The sequence below is a fragment of the Medicago sativa genome, chromosome 3, assembly GCF_051527215.1.
Source record: "Medicago sativa cultivar Bolivia chromosome 3, Bolivia_mono, whole genome shotgun sequence".
Lineage (NCBI taxonomy): Eukaryota > Viridiplantae > Streptophyta > Magnoliopsida > Fabales > Fabaceae > Medicago > Medicago sativa.
The window spans coordinates 7,076,801-7,100,358 of NC_140751.1; the positions used below are offsets into that span (position 1 = coordinate 7,076,801).

Below are 23,558 nucleotides of genomic sequence, written 5' to 3' on the forward strand. Positions count from 1 at the left end.
TTTTATTCATAAGCTTGTCACATATAGAGTAATTGCTATTTGTTAATATACATGGTCTCACAAAATTAACAAAATAATAAACTAAAAGTTACCAAGGAGCCATGTATAACACTGAATAGGGAGCTGCCAAATACACAATCAACACCTAACATTTGAAACGTATGCATAAGAATATTACAACTAAAATACAATCATAAAGTTGAAATCATCAACATTTAAAAAAACTATTATGCGAATTTGAGGATATTCCTTGTTTTTACTCAATACATTTTTTTTTTTATTAAGAATTTCATTTTAGAGGATTTTTCGTTCGTAGGGAGCTAGACTACTCAATAATTTAACATTATTAAATAATAATCTACATGACCCCGTAAAAAATAAACTACATAGATTTTTATGTTGACATTAAACTTTGTTCGGCTTAGAAATATTTTTGATTAAATTATATAATCTGACTGGTTCTTCACCACCAGACCTGAGATCAACTATTTTTATAGTTAAACGAATCGAGCACATGATTTATTCTAGGTTCAATCAATTGATGACATTGATACCATCCTTGAGCGTTCATGAGACAATTTAATTTCTTTTAATAAAAATGTCAATGTTTTTTCTACCATATTAGAAGTTATGTTTTACTTGGTCAAAAAAAATAAATTATGTTTTAAAAAAGAAAAACTAGCAATATGACTTCACAAGCATAACTAGAACTTGATCAAAAGAAAAGTACATAACTAGAGCAAGCTTTCGCTGGCGTATTTGACCCAGCATATTTACTTCTTCTGATGAAACTCTGAAAGAACGAAAGTGTTTGATATAACATTTCGACAAAAACTATATTTTGGATCTTAAAAAATCATGGTATCCCCGTGATTTCATCAAACTTACCGTGATTCTAAACATGCCAGCTATGCTCTCTAATATGTGTGAATCAAATAGAAAAGTTGACAGCAGACAACGAAGTTAACTATCATTAGAAAAGGTTTAGCTCAGGTGATACACTCCAGGGAGACCATATCATGTTAAAGGGTAAAAGTTTTGCAAGTTTATAAGTTATAATATAACTAAAACACACATAAGAATCCCCATAACAGCAATAACAGACTAATGATCCACTTTATTTTTAGAGTCGACTACATAGATCAAACCACGTCATATTGTCGTGTCACCAATCATATCAAAGCACAAACCTTTTAACTCTATATTGCAAGACAAAATGTTTTTAGCATTGTTTTGGTGCTAGATATGCAATTCTTAATAAGCCCTTCTCCAACCTCAATAACTTGTTCATTCTTTTGCTTTATCATACAGATCAACTGCAAAATTTCTTAGACTCCAATTTATTTAATTTTTCACTCCCCTAAGATAATTCAAATTAAAGATTTACAAAACACATTCTCACCTGATATACATGCTGCAATTTTAAGGATCCTTGTCAAAGGCAGTAGCATGAAAATTCTAAATCACGCTAGATATTCAAGCTAAATGTCCTCAATGATCAGTAAGTTGCAGCTAACTGTTAAAGATGAAAATGATTTTTCACCCCAAAAAGGTAACTAAAACCAACCTAAAGGATTTTGATGACTTATTCTGCGGATAAAACTGGAGTATAACAATAATCTTTATTTTGGAAAACAAGTGCTTACACCTGCCTCATGTATGTATGTATACATAAAAGAAAAATATAGAAACAGACCAAACCTTTAAAATCTTTCCAAAATTCATATACAAGTACGGATGTTTAAAAGTAATGAAACTGTACATATACTTCTAAAATTGAAAAGCTCATATATGAATAACCAGAAGCACATGCCTAAAATTAAATCTTAAATAACAGCATAAATATGTAACTTCCAACTAAATACTCCACTAAAGAAACTAATTTCTGTAAATGATCAGATCAGGCACGGATAATCTAGACTTCCAATACGATAACGATCAAATTCGGAGTCACATAGATGATTGAGTTCTATCGAATGCATGATATACCACGGCATATTACTAACCAGATGACAAATAATATTATACATACAGCTGCATCGATAGCTAGAACAATGCGTACTTGGCGCCACCATTTCTTACGGACGTTTTGAGGGCCTGATCTCGTCCTCATTGAACCCATATCCTTTTGCAAAGAAGAAGATGTAGCAGCACCACCTTGGCTAATACCGTCCAAATTTCCTGAATCAGGCCTTGATCCTCTATCTGTAGATTTTTTATGCTCCTCTAACTCAACATCTCTCATTGCAATCACATGATCCTTTACTTTCTTCTTCTCTTGCTTACTAGATTTTCCCAATAAAGGGGCTTTGGTTGAAACAACATTTTCAATTTGTCCATTCAAATTACTTGGTGATGGAGATGGACCAATGCCAAATGTCGAGGAAGTTTCGTCTCTCCAATTACTACCACTATGTGAAACATTCTCTAATGAAGTGATCAGATTACGAATGACAGGAACCAGTTTCTCTTGAACGTAAACTGAATTCATGTTTGGCGAAAATCCCCTTGAACCTTTTCTAGCTACCTTTCTGAATTCATCTCTGACATGTTCCAAAAACTGAAGAACTACCAAGTTACCAAGACCTTCATCTACAATTGTGAAGTAAACATATCCATCTTCCACTAAAAACCCGTAAGTCCTTTTACCTATTGTCTCGAAATACCACCTGTGGAAAGAAGGAACCGCCTCCAAGCACAAGGCTGTGACATTCTCAACTTCTTTATCTCCACCACTATACGCATACAGGGTGTGGCTCCCTTTAGAAACACAACAATAATGAACTTTATTTTGAATTGAATCCATTGAAGAGTGGTGCAACAACTATTTCCCGTATCAGCTTGCAATCAACGCCACTCAAATGCCAGAACCGCAAATCATAAAAATTAATTACTTTGATTTTGCTTCTCGGAAAAGCACCGATACCCCGTTATTATAAAAATCAAACATACAATCCGAATTCTTCAAGTCTTGCCGCAAACAAAAGCAACCAAGATTTGGCTAAAGAAGATTCCAACAAACTCCTCAAGAAAATAGGCAAAAAAACCAAGCAAAGTGACAATAACTCGCCATCCACAAATTCAAAGACCTCCAAGGTTACCAACACAACCCTTCAGCAAAGTAAATCATTAACGAAACCCTTCAGGCTTGCCAAGGGTCCAACTTCACTATTCACATGGAAAAAAAGGCAAATCTTATTTTAGTAAAGGAATAAACTACTAGTAATAATAAGGTAAATAAAGTAATAACAAGAAGCAACAAGCAAATAAAAAACAAAACTCATTAATTAAATGCTATGTAGCACCGACACTATAGATTGAAGACATGTTCAGTATCCAACACAGAAAAGACACAAGCACATGTAGTTACATTCAATCACTTTGATTTTCTCAAACTATTACCGGTAAATAAAGTAATAATAGAAAGCAAGATACAATCATCAACACTTCATATCAATACGTGTTTGGTGTCTGACTCTGACAAGACACCGACACATATCATCTACATTCAATCACTTCAATTTTCTCAAACTATTACGAGAGTCTCCGTGTCAGTGTTGTGTTCGGTGCCAGGTTTAGTGCTTCATAGATTAAATGATCAAATAATTACATCAGATCTTCAACCAAAGAAGTAACAAAATCTCAGATCACAAAATCTACAAACTCTAACATCAATAATAAAAAAAATAAAAAAAAAAAACTTTAACAAAATAGAGAGAAGTTCAAATCTACTTTAACAAAATATTGAAATGAAGTCAAAGATCCAAAACATTCGAAAGTTGAAATTTTTAAGACAAAATAAACACAGCCCAATTAGTTAAACTAAAATGGGGTTATGAATCAAACTTAATTAGCACTAATTTTTTTCATTAGATTAAAATTTGTCTCAGATTAACAGTGTTGCATAGCTTAAATTTAAATTCGAAAATTAAGAGTATCGAAATAGATCATACCTAATGCATGTGTAGTAGTTGAGGAGAGAGAGGGAGAGGAGGGAGAGAGGACGAAGACGAAGAAGGACGAAAAAGTCTAGTTTCAGATTTTGTTTTCCACGGTCGAATAATCATGTAAATAAATAGTGATTTTTTGAAGGAAAATATAAATAATGTTTACGCGTATATTTTCTGAGGACTGAATCACTATTTCACTTTGAGAGATACTCCATATGCTATGTTTTTTATTTTAGTAGTGCCCTTTTTAAAGAGATTTTTTTTTGTGGTGGTCAGGTTCGAAATCCGGACCTTACATTTTAGTAAGAGATTGATTAGGTAAAACAATTTACCATTTTAAACTATGAAATGATAATTTTTTTTGGGTTAAATATGATTTTGGTCCCTATAAATATACCAACTTTTCGTTTTAGTCCCTCTAAAATTTTTCTTCAACTTTTAGTCCCTATAAAAGTTTCAATCACTACTTTTGGTCTCTATTTTTAAGTTAATTTTTGTATTTTTTAATGAAATTGTGCATAAAAGTGTAGAATATTGTAAAAAAAATTCCCCTAAAAAATTAGAATTTTTTAACGAAACATAAATTAATTATGAATTTTTAACCGTCAAACATATAAAAATTCATATTAAATTCATGTTTTGTTAAAAAATTCTAATTTTGTTTGGGAGAGATTATTATAATATTATGAATTTTTCTGCAAAATTTTATTCAAAAATATGTATTCTACATATGAGTTTACTTTAAAAGAGGGATCAAAAGTGAAGATAGAAAATTTTTGAGTGACTAAAAGTTGAAGGAAAATTTTAGAGGGACCAAAACGAAAAGTTGGTATATTTATAGGGACCAAAAACATATTTAACCCCCTTTTTTTTTAAGAAGAAACGATAAATTATTTGTTAACCAATTTACTACATTTTATTGAGTTGGTCCTTCGGTTTCTAGAGGGAATATGACCTTAATAATTTAAAGTTTAACCAAAATGTAAATAAACTCTAATTTTCATCAAGAATGAAACTTGAATTTTTCACAACAATTCGTCAAATTATAACCGATTCATTTCATTTTTTTTAAGGACCAATTCACTTCATATAATAGTTTTTTTTAGGGAACTTCATATAATAGTTTTGTTTCTTGAACAAACTCATGAGAATTAATTCAATCAATTCTCTAAATTAGTTTTTATAATAAAAATAACGATAAATTAGTTTTTTATAATAAAAAAATAGTTTTGAGGAGTTGGGTTTTACGACTCATCCAAGTTATAGGTCATTCATAAAAAAGTTCTTACATAAACGGCGAGAGTTGAACTCATAATTTTTTGGATGAGTAAACTTATTATCAATTGAACCAATTTTCATTAATATCAATCCTATAAATTATAGATTACCGATTGAAGAGTCTTCAATAGGTAATCTACAATTAGACATAATCAAAGTATAGTGATATTTTTTTTTAACAGCATAATATTTTTTGTTTACAAACAGTATAATTATATTGATTGAGATATGAAAAAACAATTGTAACAAAAAAATATCAAAAAACAATTTAATTTTTTCCTAAAAAGAATAATTTTATTAACTTTTCGGAACACGTAAATAGATAAATAATGATAAGATATTTTGCGTATGAAGTGGAATTTGGCTCAATTGGAGTAAGGATATCTTTGGAAGTGATTCATTGCATTTCTTTTTACACCAAAAATTAATTACAAATTACATATGGGAAGTGAATCCTTTTTTTTTTTTTTTAATTAGAAGGTGACTCTTCACTGTCACTATGGGAATTAAAAAACTGTGATATATAAAAAAATTAAATTAAATTAAATATTTTTCCAATCATATTTATAAGCAAAAAAAAAACAATTTTTTAGGTTCATTGAATAACTTATATATTGGATCACATTTATAGATCAGATACATTAGTTATTCAATGTACCTAAAATTTGGTTTTTTCTTATAAATGTGACATACATAGTTTAGTTTATGCAAACATACAACAATGGCATCAAACCGTGTTAATAGGAAAGTATATGAATTCATGAGTTGTTTAGCACTTTCCTTTTGTCGGTAAAAAGATTAATAGAAATATTTTGATAATTAATAATGTGATTTTGTTTCTGATTGCAACAATTGCTAGACAAAATTAAGTTTATTTTATTTTGGTGGTTGAAAACAAAATACATGTTTTTGTTTTGTTTTTGAATATCACATGTGGTGGCTTAATCGCTTTTATGTATGAGTATCATCCGGTGACTGATTTTTCCTTGCTTTATTTTCTACTGTGAACCTACTCGACTCAAGAAGCACAATTCTCAGAGTTTTGATCAATGCACCAGATCCAATGCACATTTCACTTTTTTTTTGGTGTGAATTGCCACAATTCTTCTTCTATCATTTGTTATTTGTTAACATATTTGGATATAAGACTTAAGTGAGACGCACATAAAAAAAACATTAACCTTTTTATTCTAGTTGAGACATGATTTTGTTCATAAAAAAAGCTGAAGAAACATAAACAAGCAAACTATGCTCAAGAAAAAGTGAGGTTGCTCATGGACTACCAGCATCTTAATCACACCCAAAATTAGGTAGAGTTTGCAACATTGTTGGTTTCCCAATAGACATGATTAAATTTCATATTCCAATTCTCCACATGAAGATGTCAAATGTGCTCAACTATTAAGACTACTAGATTACTAGTCTAACTACAAATGGATTCATCAGAAGCTCTACATTGAGGAACCTTTTCTTCTTAGCCAAATGGATAACCCCTCGAGAGTTATATAAACATGTTTTTCTTTGGACTACTGGTGAGAGATAGGGATTAAATACATAATTAAAAGAATCCATTTGCTGACAAACTTGACCAGAGAAACACAGTAATACAAATCTTCAAAGTATAGTCATTATAAAGAGCAACTTTTGACATTTTACCCAAATACATAACTTTATGCATAATGCTTCTTTGAATTTAAAAAAAAAATATTGTATTTCAATTCTATATTTGAAATTCCAAATCTATTCAACATGTTGATAAGTTCTAACCAAGAGACAGAATATTTCTAAGCGTTGAAATAGGCCAAAGTGTTTCTGCAATATAATTATGCTAATTCAAAATATTCTCACTTTGAACAGAATATTAATCAAGTTAATGGTAATTTATCATTTATGCAGACATGTATAACAACAATAATTAGCATAGTACCTTCTATTTACTTCCAGTACTTTAGACAACATTGAACAAGTTGAACAAGTTGAAAAGATAGGTAGTTTAGTACTGTACTCTAACTCTAAGAAGTGTATGAAAAGATAAATTTAACCAATCAGATGTACCAAAAGATATTTCCAAACTGTTATAATGCAAAAAGTGTAGATAAAAGCTTATAAACTAATAGACTACTTATGACAGTAAATAAACTCAAATAAGCATCCAAACAGACTCTAATGCGATAATACACACATTTAAGACAGTAATTAAATGTTGTAAAAAACACCTTCACTAAAACATGAGGGAAGAAATAACACTGAAGGCATGAAACAATGTCATATATTAGACTGAGGCGAGTAGTAGTTTACGTGAGAAGACAAAAACAGCCTCAATAGGGTAGAATTGTTTCAAACACAAGTAAACATACTATTCTATTTGCTATCACGAACAAGAATTTATTATCATGCACCAGCTTCAGTAGATTGTTGTCTTAACTCTTCGTCAGCAGCATTCCTTAGAAACTGATCCCAACCACTTCCTTGACTTGTATCCAAGTAATCATGTGGAACTGCTGTTTTAAGGCCCGGTCTAACACCGCAATAATCTTCGACAATTCTAAACTCCACACTATCATCTCCTTCACTGTGAATATGCTCTAATTCTTCCCATGTAAACAACAAAGACAACGTAAAGCCACCCCAGGTGTTGAAATCCACAATCTTAACTCTCTCATCATTTGTAATGTAAACATCAAACACATAGTTTTCTGATTCAAATTTAGTTCTCACATAATTGTTGAAAAATCCTTGTATCTGTAACAGGAGATCATTCTTCTTTTCAAGAAGAACAGGATAAAAAGTAGTAACCTCTCGCTGAGAGACTCCGACTAATTTCTGATTCTGCACGAAACACCGAAACTCCATCTCTGGCTTAAGGGACGGATACCATTTACGCAGAGCAAGGAAGAAATTATGAGGTCTAGATGAAGATTTATCATGGCAGGAATCATAAGCATGGCACAAGTCGTGGACTAATGAGTCGGATGCCCGGAACAGAAGTGCAATCTCACTGAAAGTGGTGCAGCGAAGAGTTCCAGAAGTACTTATCCAAGCTGAATCTTTTGGGGAGCTCCAATTCAATTTGGGAAAGACTGCACCACCAAGTGACTCGACGGACTCCTTAACTTGCAACTCGAGTTCTGGAAAAGAAGGGGGTGGAGAAGATTCTTCTGCTTCATCTTCAGACCCCTCGGACACCTGAAAATCTTCTTCATCAATAGGATTATGAATTCTATTCGGCAATGCATCTTCGTTTAAGACAGAAACAGGCAATAGGAAGGGTCCCGAGTCGTCAAGAAGGTATTGAATGAAAGATTCAGGAAGTTGATGAACTAAGGTCTTGATGGATACAGATTTGAAAATTGGGTACCATTCCTGAATCTGGCAACGATTCACCTCTTCCTCTTTTATATTCTGCATTTTCTTAAATCAAACTGGTTGAACAAATTGTTTTCAACTACCTGGTATGCAATAGCCAGTAGTACATGATTAGTGATTAAATCTTGAAATGTAGTCAATTATTAGCTGTCAATATTGGGTAACGGCTTGACAAGAAATATCAAATAGATCAATTACCAATTTCAAAATTGCAATGAGATATTGAGATGTAGCCAATGGTACATGACTAGTGATTAATTGACGTATTTGATTACATTATCAATTTGGGTCAGCTCATTTGTTGGCAAATAAAATGAACTCACAAAACCAATTCCACAGTTCATTGCATTACACACTAAAGCTAAGAAATTGTTAATAAGATTAGAGAAAAGACTTTCATCTTTACTCTTTAATTTTAAATTAAAAGGACCCTAAATAATTCAAAGCTTGGCAGTGAGGTAAACAAAATCTAGGCAAGAATTATTTCGACTAGAGCTCAAACTTAGATACTACCAACCTTAGCTGAGGTTCATTAGCCACACATCAAACCGATCCAGTACCAACTTAAAATTTACAATGAAATCAAAAGTCATAAATGACTTACTTTACTCTTATTGGCTGAGTCGACACTTTACTCTTATTGGCTGAGTCGACTAAAAAGCATATAACAAATATGAGATAAAAGCAGGGCCAACCTTTTGATGAAAATACAAGTTTAACTATGCAAGATGAATGATATATCAACAAATATGAGATCAATGTAAAGTATCAACAACAATTTTTTTTTACGGGGGACACATGTAAGCTATGAAGCACAGAGACTCCTTGGATTAGGCGTGTCCTGGTGTCGGACACACATTAGTGTCTGACACATAATTACATTGAATTATGTGGTGTTTTCAAATTATTATCAATGTGGACGTGTAAGTGTCTGTATCCGGTCGGACACGAACCAGTGTCTGGCCACTGTATCCTACAGTAGGAACACTTCATTGCACTTTACTATTTAACAAGAAATTAACCTAATTATTTCCACCATATTCAGAATTCAAGTAAATAACTCTACACAATGATGAAGATTAACAATAACTTAGAAAACAATAATAAGTTGCATATCCATGAAAACAAGTAATGTATCTAATAATTATGAACAAATCTTTACCTCAACAATGATAAGAAGATGTGTAGAACTCTCCTTAAGCGAGCGTTTTCTTGATGAAGAATCACGATTTGAGCAACTTTGATTTGGGGATATATAGGGTTATCACAAGTGATGTATCATAACCCGGTTTTCAAATCCGGGTTTTTAATATTCGGCCCGATGTATGACCCATATAACAGATTTGGGTCGGGTTTTCTGGCCCAGTCCACAAATATTTGTTGCGGTTAAAAAAAACTGGGAAAGTGAGAAATTTACAACCACCAACGATACTATAAAGTTTCAAAGTGAGAATGAGTGCAAGTAATTTGGTAGCAGATCAAGTGTGGAAGCAAATTGAATCTACACAAACTGGTATTAATTTCTGTAATTTGTATTTATAGATTAAATTCATAACCCTTTTTTTGCTTTAATTTCAATTTACCCTAACTTTTGTTGCACCTTTTTATTTTCATGTCACAGTGAATGATGATCAACTCTATATGTAAGTATATTGCTTCCCTTTTACATCTTTTTTTGTTTTTTATTGTGTTTGACATTTTATGTTTTGTTGGTTAATTTTTTTTACTAGATTACATTTCTTATTTGGTAAGAATTTTGAGGGAGCTACTAGAATTGTGGATCAAAGAGGTGTTAAGAAAATTTCTGCTGACCCTAGTGGAAGGTTTATCTTTCAGGTTTTGCTTTTGCAACACTATTTTTTTGCATTTACCTTTGTTTTTGTTTGTTTGTTTTGTTTATTGTCTTCTTCATTCAACAGGGGTCCATTTCAATTGAATAGTTGAAAACTACATTAAATATCATGTATATGATTTTAACTGTAAACGCATTTTTTGAAATACTTGCTAAATTGTAGCACCGACACTTTAGATTGAAGGCATGTCTGATCTCCAACACGGTGTCAAACACATACATATGTGGTTACATTTATTGTATGTTTAGTTTTGCGATGACAAAAAATGCTTTTGAATAGTTGATTGTGTAAAATTGATTCTGATAAAAGTGAGTTGAACAATAAATTGTGTGACTTCAAGTTAGAATCAATTCTGAAGGCAAAATCATTTCTACTTGGGACTTGGGAACATCCAAACATGCCAAAATCAATTTTACACCCTTAGAAACAATTTTGACTCCTCCAAAAGTGAAATCAAACATACACTAATCACTTTCATTTTCTCAAATTTGTGTCGGCGTTTACGTGTTAGTGTCTTGTTTGTGTCTATGTCTGCTTCATTGGTTGCATCTAATTGTTGGCTAAAATATATTAATATTGTTCGCTTTGCAAATTTTCATGACAGTGTAAGGAATCATTCATGCCCTTGATTCAAATTGTGATGTGTATATTCTCCATTTGTTTAGGTTACAGGGGAATCCAGGAAAAAAGACCAGTATCTGTGTTTTGCTGAAAACTTTTGTGCCTGTTATTCTTTCTTCTATGATGTTGTCAACAGAGGGGAGCAACTCTGTGTAAGGCCATATACACTTCCTTGTTGTCTTTTATTTTCTTCATATTCAATTCATTGTAAACATTCTTAGTATCATTCTAGTGCTGAAGTATACAATCAATGGGCATTGTGTGCGTGTGTGTTTTTTCAGTGCAAACATCAATTAGCTGCAAGACTCGCTGCATCATTAGGATCATACGTCGAAGTCAAGGTATCTGATGAGGAATTAGCTTTGTTGCTATCTAAAATATAGCCCTTTTATTTTTTATTAAGAAAACAAAGACTTTGCTTTGTGGAAACTAGATCAGACAAAGAACATTTTGTTACCGGTAAAAAGGGTGAGAATAGATTGGTTGTTGAAAAAGAAACGCTGAAGCACCAAAAGCCATTAGAATTAGATTGATTTTTCCTGTTAATTGTTGATGTGGAATCTAGTATAGGGACTTATCTTAAGTCCATGATTTGTTATGGTTATGCCTGTATAAAATTTTAATTTCTTGATCATTAATGGATATCTACTTTCTACACTACAGTTAAGATTGACTGTATTCATCATTGGCAGTTAACAACTTCATACATTATTCCTTAAAATGCCTTAATGCATCATGTTTGTTGGATATTAAATGTTGGTAAGTCAGTAGTTATGTTAGTTTCTAGGGTTCTAGAGCTTGAACTTTGGACGTCATTCTTAAAACTTCTTCAATGTCTCTTAGCTCACCGACCGAGCTACCATGACTTGATTAATGCATCATGTATTTTAGATGATCTGAATTGGCCTTTATGAATTACTGTGAAGAAAGATGAACAAAGAAAAAGAATAAAGACGAATGCAAAGATGGATGAAGCTATTTCATTTTAATAAGCGATTACATAAGTTTTTTGGGTGCTATGATACACCATGTAGTGTAAAACATAGTAAAGATGTTGGATTACATTTAAGATTACTGAAAGCTATATATATTTTGTATCAAAGACTGAAAAAGAACACTGCTCCCTTCATAGTCTACCACCATCTATTTTTGATTTGGTAGACATCCCTTTGTTGGGTAGAGATGAGACAATATCTACACTTTGATAGCAATGTTCTGTTTTTAACCTTGCTATCAAAGTCAAATCTAACATTAATTGTTACCGGCAAAGTACGCTAAAGGTCCAACAATCCCACCATTGATGTAAGTTGCTGGTTCTGAATGACTATAGTCACCGCGATCATCAGGAAATCCGTCGTTCTGGTTTGGACCTCCAACTATGGCTCCAACCAATATATTAGGGTTCTGATTCATTGAATGGAAAAACGGATTGAAACCTCCATCACATCCTATTGTCTGTGGATGAACTGATAGTGAAGGCAATGAAGATCCTCTGTGGTGAATCCTCTTGGGAAAATATGGACCATAACCTACCATATAGGACATTCTAAGTGGATTTTCACCTAATATATAGTCTACCTGAAATTTTACAACAAATTTTATCAACAAAGAGGAGAAGAGATTGTTACAACTTTTTTGTTAAAATAATAATAAGACTTGCCTGTCTTTTCGCAACAGTTCTCAAGGTATTTGGAGTGACAAAGACGCCACCACAGTTAAATGTGTGCTTTGTAGCTGCCATATACTTGGAATAGGTTGTAAGTAAGAATGTTATAGATGTCACATACTGAAGATTGCTTGCAGGTAACTTGAACATTAGTCCCCCTGCACATTAATTCAAGCAATACATGATACAACGCCCTTTATAATACTCTATAAGCCATATTGATTTGAAATTTATGTCATTTTACATTTTCATGAAATCATTCTCTATTCTTGGAATCACTTAGAATACTATAAATATAATAGTTGATGGTAACATTTTTCGAATTATAATAGCTGATAGTCATGTTGCTTTTACCTTGTGTATACTGTGTAGTTGAAGAGGGTGAATTGGGCAAGATCTTGCACATGAAATCATCAGCTTCTTGCCTATACTGATCAAAGTTCTTATCACCATTCAGCAATGCTCTCTGTAGTAACAATTAAAAACAACAATAGAAAACTAGTGAATCAGCAAAGTTTAGACAAAACAAATTGGTTATTCATATTTTTCAATGAAATTCAACTTACCCTTGAGAGAAGGACATGTGCACCAGCATATTTGTTATCCCAGCTGAAGATATCAGGTTGATCATCAGCTCCCAAAGACTTGGCCAAATTGTAGTATTTAACAGCATTTGTTGCCCTAAAAAGCCATGCAGCTCCCCACAATAGTTCATCCTGAAGATAAATAATGCCTATTAGAACGATACAAGTAGAATCACATCAACTCTCTCTAATAGTAAGAAATAGGTTGCCTCGAAACACTGTATCACACAGTTTAGTGATTTTGACCCTCTGTTTAAAATTGATTTTATGAATGTGTGATCTGAGATGTCCGATCTCAAACTTAACAACCAAAATTGTCTGCTACGTGTAAATGTGTGATTCTCCTACATTAGAGAATCCAGACCCCTAATAGTGATACTACCAAAACTAGATATTTAACTATACGAACCGAGTAAGAATCCGAGTATTGGAGATGCTCTAGGTTAAAACTCAGTAGAAAATAAATTTTACCTTGAATCCAGAATATGAGCAATAAAATGGACAAACAGCAGAACCAAGTGAATCACTGTATGAGCCTTGATACTGCAAAGCAAACTGATAAACCTTTTGTGCAGTCCTCAACAAAAGTTTAGAATAAGTTGGATCAACTTTTCTAAAAACAATAGACGCCGCAGCAAGTGCAGCAGCAGTTTCGGCAGCAACATCAGAACCGGGATTGTTTGAAGATACATAATAAACAGTTCTAACAGTGTCCATATCTTCTGGTCTTTCCCAACACTTGTGATCAACATTTGGATCTCCAACACCAACATAGAGTCTTCCAGGTGTTGATGTTGCACATTTGAGGAGATAGTCTGTGGCGTGGCGAATTGCGGCTCTTGCTTCTTTCATTTGTGGTCCCATTCTCTTTCCATATTCAATTGTGCTCCATGATAGCATTGTTGTTGTAAATGCCATTGGAAAATTGAATTTCACATTGTCTCCTGCATCATAATAGCCTCCTGTTAAATCTACCTGCAAAACAATGTTTGTGTATGTGTTAGAACTTTGTTGTTCCATTGGATAATGCAGATGAAATTATAGAATGACGTGTTTGGATTTACTTATTTGAACTTATCTACTAGCATAATCACTTGTAAGTCTGTTTGAGAGAGCTTATGGAAACAGCTCATGACATGTCCATGAGCTGTTTTCAGCTTCTTTTCGTAAGCTCTCTAGAATAGCTTATGAAAACAACTTATAACTTATACAAAAAAAGTTTGACTTTATTTTAGTTTTTGTTATAGACATGGTTCATACATAAGCACTTTAACAATAATCGTTTATGCTATAAACGTCTAATCAAGTTGTTTATCCAAATAGGACGAATAAATTGTATATTTATTTTATTATTTTTATATGATATTTTTTTGGTTACACATTTTTTTAATATGATGTAACAAAATTATTGATTGAAGCTAGGCAAATTTCCATATTTATCATACAGTTTTTTATTTAATAAAAAAAACTGAGAAATTTATTTTTTGTTCAAGGATTGGAAGCTTCTAAAACTGGAACAGAGTAAGTTCAATGAATTCTTAGGCTTTTTTTTTTTTTTTGAAGGAATGAATTCTTAGGCTTTTGGTGAAGGAATATGAACTTTGTAATTTTCTTAATATTGACAAAAGAAAAAGACCAGAACTCTAACTTTTTTATTTGACTTTTGTCTTTATTCTGTTCTATACTATTGGAATCTTTTAGCAACGAACAGAATAGAATCGTTTCAAAACATTTCAAAAGAATAAAACATTAAATCTTCCCTTATAATACAAGTAACTGTAGAACTATTAAAAAACATATATAAACCAAAAGTTAAAATAAGGAAATATTTGATTTTAAACCATTTAAGTGATTAAAAAAACAAAGACTAGGCATCAAAGGAGAGTAAAGTATCTATAGAAGTCAACAAAAAGATACCCTATAAAGAAACATGAATTAGAATTTTAATATCAAGTAATAACAGATTCAGCAAGGTACATGGTAAGGTACTTGGTATGTTTGGTTTGGTTGACCATTGAAAAATTTCAAACATATTACGTTGGCTAAAAAAAAAAAAAAAACTTGTTTTGCAATACATTTTCAATGACAAACCAAATATAGCAAATATAAGATAGGGTGCTTCCTCATACAATTTTGTTTAAAGGGCCAAGCTTGCATCAAACAATATTTTAAAAACTGAACCGATGATTGAAAAGTAAGATCATCTCTAGGTTATAGTTCAAGCGATTCAACCACAGTTGAACTAGTTCAACCAGACAGTAATATAACCGAGATCAAGCAAACCAGTAAACAAGGCACTGGTCATTTCGGTCAAAATTTTAAAACATTGTAGCCATGTGGAGTCTGAAGAGGATAGATGTAGGCAATTTTACCCCCATAAAAACAAAGAAGTTGTTTCCGGCATTAGAACTTGTAACTTCCATGTCACAACAACAACCGTAGTAGAACACAAATAATATGCATATAAAAAGAAAATGAAAAACATTATAATTTGGGTTGGATTCAACCCCAACAAAACTAGGTTTGTATGGTGAGGATTTGCTAAACCCTAACACAAACATGGACACCAGATACGACAGTGACACACCAATACGTCGACACTGGTGATAATTTGAAGAAAAAACACGTGTCAATGTCATTTTCGTGCCAGACACCACACATGTCGGTGATATATAGGTGAGGAAAACTCTCACTTATAAAGATATATTTAGTTCATATCTCATAAAATGTATGACTCTTAACAAAAAAATAAAAGCAAAAATGGAGTATATTACATCGGCAAGGCGACCATCGGACATGCCAGAATTGGATCTCCATTTGATTTGTTGGTCAGGAGGGAGCCTTCCTGACCTCTGGCCTTGAAAAAACAATAAGGATTTAGCCAAAGCTTCTCTATAGTTTGGTTTGCATTGGACATTTTCAACAACCAGCAAGCATGTAAGAAGTAACAAGAAAAGCAAGGAAGTTCTCATTATGCTCACTGGTTGTCTTGTGTGACCCTTTTGCAGAATCAACACCAAAGTGCTTTTGGCTTTATGACTTCTTGGATGAAGCAAAATGAGTAATATGCTACCCTTTTTATAATACAAGCAAAGGGAATTGGAAAACAAAATCACTTGGCGTGGATCAAGGCTTTTCAAGAGAAACAATATTAAAAAACTTGCATAATGTTTGTCTAAGTCTTTTCTTCCTTACTTAACAATTCAATTGTGACATTTTTTCTACAATAAAGTAATGTGCTTGCATGGGGATTTTAAAATGGCAAGTAAGTTGTGAATCTTATTAAGACATGCACTACAAATCAAAGAAAGTTTGAAACCGTTTTCCAACAAATCATTATAGTCATCAATTTTGTTTTTGGTTTATTGTAGTTTGGTAAATAGTTATAGTTATGATGACCAAACCTTCAGAGTTGAATAATTTTGTTTTGGAACTTATACTATTTGCCTTTTCTATGTTATTTTATTCCTTTTGGATAATGGAGGCAAAATAGAAGAAAATAATCTATTTATATTTGCCCAAATGGGAGTAATGACCTATTATAATTTTTTTTTGAAAGAGTAATGACCTATTATAATGTTAGTACATCTTTCTCTAAATACAAGTTAATTTAGTAAAAAAAAAAGTCCATAAATACAAGCCTTGTGATAAATTACTAAATATAATTATCTTTTTAAATTACATCTCTAATTATTACTATTGATTTTTTTCTTCAAATTTACTATAATAAATTTAGTTTTTTCATGCCATTCCTCTCAATTTAGTGTTTTTGAAGAGGGACTCAGGTTTGGACTTATCCATAAGTAAACGAAGAAAAGAGATAAATAATTTCTCTATCTTAATAATTGAACATAATTTTAGAAATATAATGTAAACTATTGTCAAATTTAATGTAAATTTAACACATATTAGTACCGTGAGAGATACCTCTCTTTTATGTCATTTACATGTCATAATGCAATAAATTAATATATAATGGTCGGTAAGGAGTACACATATCTTGCGAGAATGAGTTCGACTTTTACAAAAAATTCGTGTTGTGAATAATATCCGGTGCTCTTTAAATCTTGAAATATACCTTAACTTTGATGAGTTTAAGAATCAACTCACATAGATTTATACGTATAAAATCTAAAGAAAAATGTATAAACGCACGTAAAGGTAAATCTGGAATACCACAAGCCAAAACCAAATGGATAAAAATGTTTGATTAACAATTATATGACATCATTAAAATGATGAAACCACTTGAAAATGTAGGACCATATAGCATCAAAGTTTCGAAACACACATGACTTAATCCTCTCATTATGTTTCTCATGTGATTTAGCTTATGCACCATCATGGCTAAAATGTGAATCCCTAAAACCTGTTTGAGGGGACATTGGACACAATCCCCTAAAACCAAAAGTGCAAAGTTACCAATGTTATTCCTCATTGGTTTTTCTTTCTTTGATTCTATTTTTTGTCAACATATTGACATGAAAAGAAGAGGCGTAAATGGCGCCATTTGGAGGGTTATTATGCCTAATATATGGACCTTGAGTTACGCTAAGTAAACGGCGCCGATTAGTGTATTCAAAAGAGACATGGAAAATTAAGTAATTAGCATAATCACGTTATTTTTAAAAGCATAAAATTAGCATAATCACGTATATGGTCTCTTTGATGCTTTTTCTGTGTTTTTGCTTTCAAATGTTGTGACTTTTTCTTGGTATTTACCAAATCCTATCTTCTTTCTTCCTATCCTTTTTAGAAACAAAACACTTTATTCAAATAAAAAAAAAGAAGAAACAAAACACTTTGAATCTTCCTTTTGCCCGCCATTTCAAATTATCTAGTTTGTTTATTTTTATTGAAACAACTTAATATATACAAGTACTATAGTTAAACCTCTAAAAAAAAGAAATATAGTAAAATAAACTTAATATGAGGGAAAATTTAATTAACAAAAGTTTTGTCGTGTGGCAAGTGTAAGTTAGAAGTCTCTTGTTGATTAGAAAAGTGGAGATGGAACATTTTATGATAGGATTTATATACTCAATGCTTCAAGGTTTTGGATTAAAGCGCGATGTCTCTCACTCTTCTCGTTGTTCTGAGTCCAATGTAGATGATCCCTTAGGCTCTCCTCGTGACCCCAACAATGGTATCAAAGATGTGGTTCGAAATGGTTCGACCAGCTCCTTGTGTCGAAAATCTTTCTGAAAAGGTGTTCAGACAACGGGTTCAGTTGAGCAATGGCAACAACGATTCAAGTAAGTGCATGCGAATGAAAAGCTTATGTTTGAGGGGTGAGCATGATAAATCGATGGACTCAAACTTGAAAGGTAGATTATTTTGTGGCAAATGTGAGTTAAAAGTATGAGCAAATTGCACTCACCTCCCCTGAGGTTTTATTAAAAGACACTCACACCCCCTTTAGTTTGAAAAAAACATTAACTTCCCTTAATTATTTCATGATTAAGGCACTTTCCCCCTTAAACACCAAGGTCTGTTACTTTTGACAGTGCAAACTGCAAACCAACAATCTTTCCCTTCATCTTCATCCCGGATTTATGAATCACAAGCCAATTTTAATGAGCATCGTTGTTTTCAATGATTTATGAATCGATTTTGATTGAGGATTTCTCAAAATTGTGAATATATATAAATTATGTGTTCCTATCCTCAATGAAATTGTGAATCTTATTCTAGAAAAAATCTAAATAATGGATTTTGTTATTAATAATATTGTTAACAATGTTCCAATTGTGTGTCAATCGCTGCTATTCACCGTCAATTTTCTTCAGACACTCAATTCCTTCCATCGCTTTGTTTGTTACAACAATACATCAGCCACATCTTTCAATGAATCATGCAACAATGATAAAAAAAAACATCCACTGACCCTGAATGAATATGAAGGGAACGGTTATTAATTTGCACAGTCAAAAGTAACATACGTTGGTGTTTAGTGGGGAAAGTGCCTCAATCATGAAATAATTAAGGGAGGTTAATGTTTTTTTCAAACTAGAGAGAGTGTGAGTGTCTTTTAATAAAACCTCAGGGGAGGTGAGTGCAATTTGCTCTAAAAGTATCTTATTGCTTAAAAAATGGAGGTCGGCCATTTTATAAGTGTGGGGATCCATAAACTCAATGCTTTAGAGTTTTGGATTAAATTGTGGTGTCTCTTTCGTCTCGTTACTATGAGCCCAATGTGCATGACCTTCAAAACTCCTCCCGTAACTCAACAAGTTTATATCAAGGTGAAATTTTTTATAATGTAGTACAGTTTGAAAATGCATTTTATGATATTTTAATTTACTTAACTATGAGAGACAAAATTTGCAATATATTTATTGAGGTGGTAAAGTTCAACTTAGAGAGGGTTGCTAACGATATAAGGTCTTGATATAGCTTTGAACTTATTTATTTCAGTTAGAGACAATCATTAGAGACATAAACGTTTTTATTATAAAGGAAATTATTTTTATTTCTTGACAAAGAGTTGGAATTTTTTTTATTTAATTTAAGAAAATTAGCTGACTTATTGCACCCACCTAAAAACACTAAGGTGCAAGTTAACAAGCTGCACCTACTTGTACTTTACTAAAACACCCTTTTGTCTCTACTAAACTTTATTTTAATTAAAAGGACATTTTTGTAAATAGCATAAATAATATTTGTTTATAATAGAAAAACATGGGTGTTTTGGTAAATAACTAGTAGGTGCAGCTTGTTAACTTGCACCATAGTGTTTTTAGGTGGGTGCAAGTTAATAGTGGGGGCTGTTAACTTGCACCCACCTAAAAACACTAAGGTGCAAGTTAACAAGCTGCACCTACTTGTACTTTACTAAAACACCCTTTTGTCTCTATTAAACTTTATTTTAATTAAAAGGACATTTTTGTAAATAGCATAAATAATATTTGTTTATAATAGAAAAACATGGGTGTTTTGGTAAATAACTAGTAGGTGCAGCTTGTTAACTTGCACCTTAGTGTTTTTAGGTGGGTGCAAGTTAACAGCCCCCATATATATATATATATATATATATATATATATATATATATATAAGTTAAAATTCAATATGGGTCAACTTAGAAAAAGGAGTCCAGATAAGTAGGGATTGTTTAGTATGCTAAACAAGTAAAATACAGGCTTAATTACACAATTTTGATCCTTTGCTTTTAGTAACTCACAAAATTAGTTCTAAAATCATTCAATTTTGATTATTTTCTCATACGATAATTTAATATATTTTAAATGACTTGTCATACGATTAAATGATGTAAAATGATCAACTATAATGAAATTACTAGAAAGATCCTTGCAAACTTTAATTCAAACATGATATATCACCATTTTTAAGTTAAAAATATATGAAAGACGAATCAAAATCAAATGATTTTCTTTCCTAACTTAATCAAAGTCCTTATGATCGAATCTAGTCTTGGGCATGCAACAACGTTAAAACTTTTAGGAAAAGTTTATCGTTCATTAGGATCTCACAAAGCTCGAGGATTAGTCTCCGCTATTATGCGCAGAGGATACTCAATTTACACACAAAAAATGGGATGATTTTTAAATAGTGAAACCAAGTTCATGAGTGAGTGAAAATTGAAGACAAAAACTGTAAGTAAAGTATATATAAAAGGGAAAAATAATATTAGTAGGTCCCACACCAATCCATTTCCAACCACATGAGACTACGGGAGATTATAAAAATGAAGCAAAATACTTTGTCAAAAAAAAATGAAGCAAAATACAATATTAGCCTCATAAACAATGCCCATCAAGCTGGTTTTCTATGATTTATTTTATTTTATTTTGGTACAAAGGAGGTATTAATTAATGTGTAATTTTATTTAGATTTAAATATGTTTATAGTCTTCGCAAGTATTTCAAATATTTTTATAGTGCTATATTTGCAAAAGTAATATTTAAATATTTTATTTATTTACTTTGTACGGATACTATTTGACAAGGCTAATGTGTAGTTTGTTTATTACAAATACATGTATGATGAAGAGGTTTGGATAACTTAACTGATAAACTAAAAATGGAAGGAATTAGTGGATCTAGGCTTCAAATCCCTGTGATTGAGAAAATATTAACGTCCTAACAAGTAACTTGAACATATCGGTCTATAAAACAACTCATGTAAGGTTGCTTAGGAAAAAAAAAAAAAAAACTGATGTAAGGTTGCTTGTGTGGGATGTGGATGCATGAATAATGAAGAGAATTAATGATACCTTTTGGAACTAACAAAAAACGACGTACGATTGAATATTCGAGATCCTTATCTATAGTCATGGATCTTGCATATTGGCAAAGGGTTATGAACAGAAGACGCATAAAGAAAGGCTTTCAAGGTTGCTTTCTTTAGTGTTCTACGTTAAGTGTCATTTTCTCTTGACCAATCTTTGGGATAACACTGAATAAGTAAGCAAATGATACGATAGTAATAATGCTTAGATTCAGGCATATATTTGGACAAAAATAGATATTGAAAGAATTTATATACTTAATGTCTTAAGGTTTGAGGGTTACTTTTAAGCTTAATTTTTTTCCGTTTAGTTTGGTAAATTGGAGCAAAATGATATATTTCTTTGTCCAAATTTATCTATTTGAACAATAGCGGTTTTGAGAATCATGAAGGTGGGAAACAAGCTTAAAGCTAGCTTAAAGTTTTGGATGAATATGTGTACGGTGGTATCCACGTCATTTGTATGATTGCTCAAAGTATAATGCGATGATTTTTCGATATTTTAGAGTCTCTCCCAAGCAACCCTTACGTTACTTCTCAAACCGCATAATCACTCCCAATTAGATTTTCTCCTGTTTGACATACTTACCACATTATTGTGCTTTAAATATAAGCAAAAAGAAAAAGGCTTATTATAGTCGTTAGGACTTCAATTAAGGATTTAGGAAAATCGATGATTGATAAAAATGACTAGAATACTCTCAATTAGATTTATACCACATCATAGAAAGATAAATACTTTAAGTGAGTTATTTAAGTAAGTTATATTTATATTTAATTGGGATAAGTCTAATTGGGTATATATTCAATCACTTGCCACCTAGTGATTATATACTCCATCAGTTTCAAAATACATGTCGCAGTCAAACACTTTTCAAATGTCAATGCACAACTTTGACCGTTAATATCTTCATTTATCTAAAGTAAAAAATTATAAAAATTTAATATTTTGAAAATATTTATTGAGACAAATCAAACAACATTTTAACATGCTAATATTTGTATTTAATATTAGTTAAAAACATAGTCAACATTTTAATATTAGTTTCCTTTAAAAAAAAAACATAGTCAAAGTAAGTCATGTAAATAGTGTACATTGCAAAATTACGACATGTATCTTAAAACAGAGGAAGAGTAGTATATAGAGATGCATGTACTACTCATAGAGAGCAATCTCTAATGACGTGGCCCTTCATTTTAAGAATTAAGGAAGGATATAATCCATTGATGTTATTGACGTTAGCGGTGTACTCAAAATAATTGTCATTTTAAAATATTAATATATGTTTATTATTTTTTACATTAATATTTATTGAATTCTACATAATTATTCTACTAACTACAATTATTAAAGGTGTTTTAGTAAATTATACTAATTTTATAATTGAAATCAACTCAAATAATCATTTTCTTAAAAACCGCACACCGTTCTAAAATTACTCTCTCTGTACCTATATATAAGTCCTTTTTTCACGTTTGTATTTAATAATTTGTTTAAGGACTTATTTTTGGATAATTTTTTTTTTTCTCTAAGAGTGCTTGTAATTATAGACATCTCTTAACCTGCTTCCAGAAGTATGCTAATTTTTTATGGGTCCCTGACTACTTGATCAAGATCTTTCCAAGACTCCAACATGATTGGACTGGATCCCTAAATCCAATGTTAACTCTTGAACAGCAATCTAGGCTTTAAATTAACGCTTAAATTTTAATTTTGAGGATCCTAAAATAATTAGTGCTTGCTCCTACATAGAAAGATAAACCATAAACTTTCTCTTCAAAAAAAAAAAACCATAAACTTTTGTAAAGGAAAAAAAAAAAATTACATTGTAAAAAACACTTTTTACCATTTTTAAGAATTTGACTACACAAGTTTTAAAATATTTTTACTACATTTATATTTTTCATTAGTACTTCAAGTGCACTTGTTAGCATTTTCCAATTTTGAATACTACCACATCCGTTCTCAAAGGTCATGCCAACGAGTGCCTT

General features: G+C 31.6%; 4 protein-coding genes across 5 annotated transcripts; 1 reads left to right on the forward strand and 3 right to left on the reverse strand.

Annotated features, from left to right (window-relative positions):
- Positions 1 to 1,685: 1,685 nt before the first annotated feature.
- On the reverse strand, positions 1,686 to 4,073 carry LOC146935306 (SNARE-like superfamily protein). Its single transcript, XM_085750493.1, has 2 exons — positions 3,954 to 4,073; positions 1,686 to 3,168 (listed from the first exon to the last, which is right to left on the reverse strand). The coding sequence occupies exon 2, from the start codon at positions 2,804 to 2,806 to the stop codon at positions 1,970 to 1,972; it is 837 nt and encodes a 278-aa protein (XP_085606619.1). The 5' UTR covers positions 2,807 to 3,168; positions 3,954 to 4,073; the 3' UTR covers positions 1,686 to 1,969.
- A 3,247-nt stretch (positions 4,074 to 7,320) lies between these two features.
- On the reverse strand, positions 7,321 to 9,829 carry EDA35 (temperature sensing protein-like protein). The gene is made up of 2 exons (XM_085750496.1): positions 9,757 to 9,829; positions 7,321 to 8,677 (listed from the first exon to the last, which is right to left on the reverse strand). Exon 2 carries the CDS (start codon positions 8,634 to 8,636, stop codon positions 7,620 to 7,622), a length of 1,017 nt encoding a protein of 338 aa, XP_085606622.1. The 5' UTR covers positions 8,637 to 8,677; positions 9,757 to 9,829; the 3' UTR covers positions 7,321 to 7,619.
- A 145-nt stretch (positions 9,830 to 9,974) lies between these two features.
- SSN2 (zinc finger SWIM domain protein) lies at positions 9,975 to 11,730 on the forward strand. Its single transcript, XM_085750497.1, has 5 exons — positions 9,975 to 10,107; positions 10,216 to 10,237; positions 10,325 to 10,430; positions 11,113 to 11,220; positions 11,350 to 11,730. Exons 1-5 carry the CDS (start codon positions 10,047 to 10,049, stop codon positions 11,449 to 11,451), a joined length of 399 nt encoding a protein of 132 aa, XP_085606623.1. The 5' UTR covers positions 9,975 to 10,046; the 3' UTR covers positions 11,452 to 11,730.
- A 304-nt stretch (positions 11,731 to 12,034) lies between these two features.
- Positions 12,035 to 16,367, reverse strand: LOC146935309 (endoglucanase 9-like). Of its 2 annotated transcripts, none has more exons than XM_085750494.1 (6): positions 16,093 to 16,367; positions 13,790 to 14,293; positions 13,301 to 13,450; positions 13,089 to 13,200; positions 12,729 to 12,892; positions 12,035 to 12,646 (listed from the first exon to the last, which is right to left on the reverse strand). In XM_085750494.1, exons 1-6 carry the CDS (start codon positions 16,288 to 16,290, stop codon positions 12,320 to 12,322), a joined length of 1,455 nt encoding a protein of 484 aa, XP_085606620.1. In that variant the 5' UTR covers positions 16,291 to 16,367; the 3' UTR covers positions 12,035 to 12,319. The 2 variants fall into 2 exon arrangements, with proteins under 2 accessions (XP_085606620.1, XP_085606621.1); XM_085750495.1 differs by having other exon boundaries at positions 12,035 to 12,642; positions 12,725 to 12,892.
- Between the last annotated feature and the right edge of the window lie 7,191 nt (positions 16,368 to 23,558).

Coding starts and splice junctions, on each gene's coding strand:
- LOC146935306 (XM_085750493.1), bottom strand. CDS start 2,806: ATGGATTCAATTCAAAATAAAGTTCATTATTGTTGTGTTTCTAAAGGG.
- LOC146935309 (XM_085750494.1), bottom strand. CDS start 16,290: ATGAGAACTTCCTTGCTTTTCTTGTTACTTCTTACATGCTTGCTGGTT. Junction 13,201..13,300: donor CACATGTCCTTCTCTCAAGG/GTAAGTTGAATT, acceptor TTGTTACTACAG/AGAGCATTGCTGAATGGTGA. Junction 12,893..13,088: donor AACTACACAGTATACACAAG/GTAAAAGCAACA, acceptor ATTAATGTGCAG/GGGGACTAATGTTCAAGTTA.
- EDA35 (XM_085750496.1), bottom strand. CDS start 8,636: ATGCAGAATATAAAAGAGGAAGAGGTGAATCGTTGCCAGATTCAGGAA.
- SSN2 (XM_085750497.1), top strand. CDS start 10,047: ATGAGTGCAAGTAATTTGGTAGCAGATCAAGTGTGGAAGCAAATTGAA. Junction 10,238..10,324: donor AATGATGATCAACTCTATAT/GTAAGTATATTG, acceptor TTTTTTTACTAG/ATTACATTTCTTATTTGGTA. Junction 10,431..11,112: donor GTGGAAGGTTTATCTTTCAG/GTTTTGCTTTTG, acceptor CCATTTGTTTAG/GTTACAGGGGAATCCAGGAA.